The 8,107-nt window shown below is 38.4% G+C and overlaps 1 protein-coding gene across 2 annotated transcripts in view; it reads right to left on the bottom strand.

Annotated features, from left to right (window-relative positions):
* Positions 1 to 876: 876 nt before the first annotated feature.
* RASGRF2 (Ras protein specific guanine nucleotide releasing factor 2) overlaps positions 877 to 8,107 on the bottom strand; it is a 146,587-nt gene continuing 139,356 nt past the window's right edge. Inside the window, exons 25-27 of one of the 2 annotated variants that reach the window (XM_040542029.1) lie at positions 7,155 to 7,272; positions 6,324 to 6,392; positions 877 to 5,606 (exon numbers count right to left, since the gene is read on the bottom strand). In XM_040542029.1, the coding sequence (XP_040397963.1) occupies positions 5,514 to 5,606; positions 6,324 to 6,392; positions 7,155 to 7,272 (280 nt within the window). In that variant the 3' untranslated portion in view covers positions 877 to 5,513. The remainder of the gene's footprint in view (positions 5,607 to 6,323; positions 6,393 to 7,154; positions 7,273 to 8,107) is intronic. The other variant, XM_040542028.1, reaches the window with a different exon arrangement.

The following is an 8,107-nucleotide window of genomic DNA, read 5'->3' as shown; positions in this document are numbered from 1 at the left end:
GAACAGAGGAAAGCAGTAAACAGTGGTTAAAGCACAGAACAAGCTGGAGATCTAGTTTTGCAATCTTAAGCACTATTAGCTATTTTTCTTCAATGTACAAGTTGCTTTGTGTTATTTGTTTTCCTGTGGCAAGAGGAGGGACATACGCTACTTACAAACCTAAAATGTTTTCTGTTTACTTGTGTTGAATACATGGCTATTCTATTTCTTTAAATCCAGATCAGCACACCAGCCAAGAGAAGGCCTAGGGTTATTTAGACAAAAGCTCAACAACAAAGCAACAAAAGAAAGAAGGTAGGGACAAAGTTATTTTCTCTCTACATAATTCATTGCCTCTTGTTTAAAGAAACATTCTACTGAAATAGGAAGTCACTAAACACCTTCTGAAGCAGTATTTGAACTCCACATACTTGCAATTACCTATCAGAGCATAAAGGGAACAAAGGTGTGGAAACGTAGAGGCTTCCCTCAGCTAAGAAGAATGAGTTGTGCAGCTGGTTCTGTTTAATCTGCTACATGTTCTTATTTAGTTATTTATAATGTACACGCCACAATGGATCAGCGCATGTAGGTCTGTATGAAATTGGTTTCATTCTCTGTTCCAAGCTACAATCAGCTTTAATCCCAATGATGCCCACAGCAGTTCCAATGCAGCATAAACAAGCAAAGAATAAAAACCAGTAAGTCAGACCCTTCTCTCACAATAAAAACACTCAGAATTTTCTCTGATTTGTCCTTCTTACTAACGGCTTGTCCCTTCCCTCCCATGTTTGTCTAAAAGACCCAGAATTCAGATGGAGTGAGTTTAAGATCCCACTTTTTCACCACTGGAGGGTAACAAAACAAACAGAAACCAGTAAGAACACTTGAAATTCAGGAAAAAAAGATTTTTTAATTAGCATATAGGCACAACACCCTGCCTGATATGCCTTACTAACAATACAAAGCAATAACTTCAGATAAAAGATAAGTTACAATACATGCAAAAACATCTGGATGTGCACCAAGCAAGGTGTTAGATATAGGTACATCTGTCAAATAAACATACATCTATTCACCTAAAGAACAAAACTTCAGAGACATTTCCAAAAGTAAAGGTACAACGAAACCACCATAGGTGAGTAGCATATTGGACATAAAGCATCCTACAAAGAGACATTTGACCTTTGGAGGCAAAAACTGTAACAGGCAAATAGCTGAGAGCCGGATCCCCAAATACTTACTTATGAAAAGCTCTCAGTGAAGCCTAAGGTATTATCAGAATGAGGTCTGAAGGATTTTGCCCTTAATGAATAACAATTATGACTGGGTAAAAATGTCTCTATCAGTGAGAATTTAAAATCATATATCTAAGTTTAATGTTGTTAATAAAAGTGAAAGGAGGAAAGACTGAATATCCATACAGATAAAACATTGTTTTTAAAAACTTTAAAATAAATAATGGTAATTAAGGAAAACTTGGGAAAACGAACATGTCCTGAAGTCAAAATCAACATGATTAAAGTTAATAAATACTTTAAATAGAGAGTTAAATTCCTTTTTACCCTACAGAACAACAACCAGTATTACGAACTAGGAAAGCAGAAACAGGACAGAGATCTCTTTTTTACTCTTAGACAAGAGTAATCAGTCCTGGTTGAATCTCTTGCTATTAAGCTAACGTGTTTGTGTGTCACAGGACTAGCTGAAACGGACAGAATACACACTTACTGCAACTGTAAATTCAACAGATTTATTTTTCTTCCACACGATGACTATACATGGTCTCCATCCACTAACTGATGTGGAGTGCCATGAACAATACTGGTGAATTTACCGGGGCAGGAGAGGGAGGGAGTGAAGGCTAGGGTGAAGGCAACTCTAACCCCTATCAATGTGTGACACGTGCTTGGAGTCACATGAAAGGGTAAGTGCCTGTGCTGCTGCCCAGGTTCCCAGCTAACTGCAGGCTGAATTCGGGCTGCTACTTATGCAGTAAAAATACTGCAGAACTCCCCTGGACTTTGCTGACAAATGTGCCCACTGCTGAACCAGTGGGTGAAATATGCTATCCCCTTTGCAGCCAGTCCATACACCCTGAGGCATATTTTATCCAGAGTGCTGAAGGGAGCAGCCCCTCCAACATAAGAACTGCTGTTGCATCTCACCAGTGCAGCAGGGCTGAAGAGCTAAGAAAGGCAAGTAGAGAGGTGCTTCAGCCCTCCTCTTTCTTCCAAATCCTGAATCAGACAGGCTTGTTCAGCTCCAGTTCCAGAAAAGTAGGTCCACTCTGATTTCATGGCATAAAAGCTATGATGGACAAGATCCTAAAAGACAGCAAGATCCAAACATCAAAGTCCTCACTTGGAAACATCCTCTCTGAAACACCAGTGGCAAACAGTGGATGTTTGATGACTGTGGTTTGTATCTTGATATACTACATTATACAGCTGTGGTGGATTGGCACAGAGAAGCTGGTAGCGAGGAGCTCCACAATCCCCGTGCACAGTAAGGGAAGACCACTGCACTAGCTGGTTATGTAGATATACTAGGAGAAACCTTACGCAAAGCAGGTTGGTGCTGTCTACTAACTATTGCCATAACTCAAACACTGCAGGAGTACTGTAGCAGAGGCACTCAGGCCACTCACACTTGAATTACACAACCTGAGTGTGGGGGGGGAAACACACTTTTCTACACTTACTGTGTAGGATTTCTGCAAAACAGTTCTTTCCAGCTTTGATTTAGGGTTGCGAACACTGGCTAGGATTATGGATGACAAAATGTATGCTCAGTTCTTTGAGCAGCCACCTCCTGTATTTTAAGGAACACAATGTATCCATATACAAAAAATATTTATACCTTGCTTCTCAGCAAATCAAACATTGCTGTGACAATAACCTTTTTTGTTGTTGTCGTTCTGAACACAAATCCAGTACTTAGTCACTCCAGTGATTCTAATCTAAAGTCCACCACTGACCCAAGAGGTAATGTTTGGCATATAAATAGTATATGCTTTTCCAGAGGAGCTGAACTACCACATTGTCTACTGATTTAAATATATGGATGCTCAGCACCTTTGAAAAAAAAATCTCTAATCCTTCATCTTCTTAGCATATGTCCATTTGCATTACTGTAGCACTAGCACAGCACCACCCCTTTGTATTGCAAGCATTAAAACACATTCAATGCTCTTAAACTCTGAAGAACTGATATATGTACAAAAAGTACAAACTAACAAACTATGAACAGAGTAAAATGATACCCTGTAACCCTAAACACATCAAGGAAGTTTGGTAGAGCGGGATACAGGAAGATAAAGCAGCAGTTAATAGCATACAACAGAGATCCCAATTGACATTGACAGTTGTTACACATTTTCTGTGTTAACAGAGAAACAATAAAATCAAGTTAAGAAATCACTTTTTGGACCACTTTTCCCCCATATCTTCGTGACTTTGAAGTCTTTTATGAAACTGACATATAATACATGTTTTTTTGTTTGTTTGTTTGTTTAAACAGAAAATACACAATACGTTGGTTTTGTGGTCCAAATAAACCATGCTTTTCTTTTATATCATGCACTGGGATGCAATCAGCTTGTTATCACTCATTAGTGAAAGAACAAGCACATTTTTGATAATAAAAAGCTTCCATAAGTTTTCTGTGTTCATTTCTACAGCAATTGTTCGTCAGAAGTATTTAAAATGTTTATGGAATTTCCTCTTTTGTTGCTGTCTGCTTTTCTAATTAAGTAATTTTCCAGTATTTATGGTGTTTATTCATGCAGTTATTTACAGAGAGATAGTCCTTGTGGTGAAGAACCTTAATGAAATGTACAGTTGCTAAAGTACATTTATAAATGCTAGCAGTTACACTCAGAATGAATGGAATTTATTGTGCAGCTCTCGACTGGGCTAACAATATAATTAAAGTGCAAATAAAGACAAAACCCACAAGCCAGGCAGATCTGTTTTTCATTGCCAGCTTTCAGAAGCATCATGACTGTGGTAAAAAATGTCAGATCAAATAGGCCTAGGTCACAATCTATTTTAAACTTCTATCTCCCTGAGAGGATTTAAGGGAGGTATACAGTGATATAGCCCTATTTCTTCAACCGGCTGAATATCGTTGGAAAAGTAAGGACACTATTGCAGCCAAGTTATTCAACAGTGCTAATATCTGTATTTTATATTATGGTGTACTTTACAGCATGCATTTGAGCTCACTTGCCATGCAGCTACAACAGGACACTTATGATCAGAAAAATTTAAGTACCAACTAGCTGTAGAAATTAAATCTATCTACTGGTATGTCACAAAGCATAGGTCTTAGAAACAGTAACAATTAACACATTTTCTTTAAACATATGCCCATATGCAAATGATAATCACTAGTTCAAATGAAAATGTATAGTGTGTATTTGCTGGCATTCCAAGTTTGCCACTGATGTGAATGATTTTAGAGCTGAGTCAGCACTGAATGACTGAACAAAAACCAGGCATTTTCCAAATCACTGATTTCATGTAAAACAAAATATTCATTCCAACTCCTAGTGGTCATTGCTAATCACTACCCATTGCCAGACCAGACACGTAGTTCTCCGCACAGTGTGTCCAGAAAGTGCTCTGTTGCCTGTCTTGTCAGGGAAACTGCAGGAAGTGCAGAAAAATAAAGTGCCTTTTCAGGACTGTGTTGCAACTCAACTAACCATCCTATTCACTGGATGTCCAGATTTCTCAAGTCTCAGGTATAGCTCCTAACCATGTACTTCCCACCTGAAGCTTGCAAGGCTGACAACTGTGTACAACTATTCATCTAGTTATTTTACTTTTCATGCTGTAAATACTCTCATTGAGTATTAATGAAAAAATATTTACAGTTTATTTATATGTAAAATCAGTCACCTTAGAAAAGGCTGATAAGACATTTAAAGAAGGTAACATTCTATAAAGGGTAGCATTAAATAAACTTTTAGAACTGTAGATCTGGAGAGAAATACTAGATGCTACCTTGATGTCACTGCAGGCTCATTGATGACCGTTAGGATCTTGTTTTTCAATAAATTTAACGTCATATGAGGACACCATATGGCAGTACCATTGCTGCCTCAGCAAACACATAGTTAGCCATCCACCTAGACCACATCAGAACCATCTCCTTTTGCTCATATATCTCTACTGGGTTCTATTACCGCCATTTAGATCTGTCTCCTTAATCTGTCACATTAAGATGGCTACAATGAGTACCTGTTCACAAGAAAGCCTCATTAATTAAATGCACAGTCCCTATTGCAAAACATTATCTTTGCAAAGTAGCAATCACTTAATGCAGATATGAAGCATCTTTGTCTTCCATGTCCAAGAGTAAATTTTTGTTGCCTGAGAGGGAAATGCTGTGAGGTTCAGTATCTCTTACTGGAAAAGAGAGCTTGCATTCTTCTCAATATTTCCCTTGCTGTCTTTAGGACTTGGCATGCATAATTTTTTCATTGTACTAAAGCTTTCTGTAGACTCTGAGGCAAAGCTGGATCTTCAGGCAGGGAGTCTGGGTTCAAGCTTTAGGGAAAGCTCATACAAAGTATCTTCATCTATGATGAGTGTCTTGTCAAGTAAATAGTGAGTGACCTGGAATGCAGAAGACACAGCTGAACAGACTGATTTTATTGTCACGAAAATGTCTCTGCTTTCCTTTCCTTTTCCCGTTCAGCCCATTTCAGAGCCTGAGATCCTCTCATGTTTTCTCAGAGAAACACAACAGATCATTTGAATGGTGTAAAGCTGTACCAACAGTGCTCTAGGAATCAAATTCAGTTTCTTAGGAGACTAAATCCTTACGTTTCCTAGGCCCACGTTGTTTTTCTGGAGTCTGAGGTGTAAAGAGTCTTTCTTTGAAGACACAGGCTGGCTTTGGACAAATTTTCTTAGGTCCCACAAGGGACAAGGGAAAAAGAATTGCAGGATGCACACAGGATGCTTGGGCCATCTCCTATCCCCTAATCCGAGTATTCTGGGATTCCATTGGGAATTATGCTCCGGCTGGACAGGGAGATCACATTTCCCTTTCAACCCATTCCTCCACACCCCAAATTGCAGCCCAGCAGGCTGCAATCCCAAGAGAGTTTCCAGAGATTGAGAAAAAAATCGCTTCTATATACAGCATTAAGGAAACAGGGTTTTAAAATCCCAGATTACCTGTCCGTATTTCTGTCTGTGCTCTCTGTGTGTCACAGCAGAATACATTCGTTTCAGCTTTCAACTTTCAACAACAGCTCGATCTTAGAACCAACTGCCAGAAAAGCGTTCATTTCAATGGTAGGTAAAAGTATCTAAGAAGAGCCTTACCTTCTGCTGATGTTCTATGCGGTAGGAGGTCTGCTGGAATTGGCGTATTTCCCTGATAATATGCGAGATCTTTCAAAAAAATACAAATATATTATAATTACGACTGCATTTTGATTTCAGTTGGGCACAAGATTTTTTTGCCAAATTATGCAACTCATTTTGGGATCATGTAAGTGAAGGGCAGAGATCATCAGCTAATGGATTCCATCTGAAAAAATCTTGAATCAGCCATTTATTGTTAAGTCAGTTTCAAGTGAACCACCTTGTCTGCTTTCTCTCTCTTCTCCATATACTGATAATCTCTTTTATCTTTGCCTGGAGTGACTGCTGCAGTGTGTAATCATAATGAAAACATAAAGCTGAGGTTAAAAAGAGAAGTTTCCACACTTCTCTCTGAGGGGTTTTATAAAGCACCATTTTATGGTAGTTGGAGAGAATCAACTTTAAAATACTTTTTAAAATATAGATCCTAGCACACCTGAAAACAGATTGTGAGCACTGACTGCTTTCTGATGAATAACTACATTCCTTTCATTCGATTATTTCAAGATATCTTTTCTTGCTTCTCCACAAGCTTAAGGCAGCTGCTTTTTCTATCTGTGACTTCTCAAAGAACAAACTGGAGGCAAATTCACACTGTAAAAATCCTCAGTTTACCAGAAGGTGGTGATAGAAGACTGTGTCAAGTAATTGCTTTCAAATAGCTGTCTATCATGCACGATGCAAACACGCTTTTAAGTCTTGGTAAAATTCTAAGCAGTTGTAATTAAATCAATAATCAACTTGTAATTAAACATCTGTTGGGAAAGCATGTAAGGAAATTAAAATTACCATTCTCATTTTGGAAAAATTGACAAGGCCTTCCTCAGTGAAGTTTGGTGTTCCTTCTTCAATAAATGCTAGATCTGTCAAGTACATTCCAAGGTAGGGAACAGCAGGTGGGTTACAACTGTAAAACAAGAAATCAGCATATCTATGTACAACTAAATTTACAAACTCATATTTTTATAGCTCACACAAACTCTTTATTATTTAAAGAACTTTTAAACAATGGACCACAAAACTGACATCACTTGATTTATATTTGCTCTGAGTGTGGCAAATTGAATAGATTGTGTCAAATATTAAATTTAAATTAAAGGCAGGTAGCCTTTAGTAAAAGCTAGAACAAAACAGGATGGAGCGAGAGGAAGGGTGGGTATACTCTGGACAATGAGCACACCTTCAAGCGTATTTCAATCCTGGTTGATAGGCAGTATCAGAAATAGATCCTATACACAAGCCACAAGTGCATGTGGATATGTTTCTGAGTGGTTAGTGTTCTTCTGCATCAGCATATATAAGCATTTTAGTACCAGCAAGGGTCCATGTGCGTGTGCTCATGCATCTGTTTGGAGACATACATACATACATACATGTGTATATGGATATAGATAACATTCTGTCTTTTCAGGCTTTGCTAACAGTGAACCCAAAGAGGAAAGAGGAACACAGAGAGATAGAAAGGATGATCTGGAAAGCTGGGAATAGAGACCCTAGAGAACTGGCAGCTGCTTTTCTTAGTGGGGCAGGAGTAATGTGATAGGGATTGTTACTTCTTTACTGAAATAATCACTACTCCATACCTGCTGATTCTTACCTCAGCAGAAATAGCTACAAATCTGTTTTTCTGAAGTGTAAGAAAAAAAGCAGGGCCACAGCTGTACTGTTAAAGGCAGACTGCTGGCTTTGCTTAGCAAAGCACTTCAATCTGGTTATTTTTTACACTGTGAGAGTGACTGTTG

This window comes from Cygnus olor, chromosome Z, assembly GCF_009769625.2.
Source record: "Cygnus olor isolate bCygOlo1 chromosome Z, bCygOlo1.pri.v2, whole genome shotgun sequence".
NCBI classification, from domain to species: Eukaryota; Metazoa; Chordata; class Aves; order Anseriformes; family Anatidae; genus Cygnus; species Cygnus olor.
The sequence above is the reverse complement of the archived record's forward strand: the minus strand, read 5'-3'. Positions and strand labels throughout refer to the sequence as shown.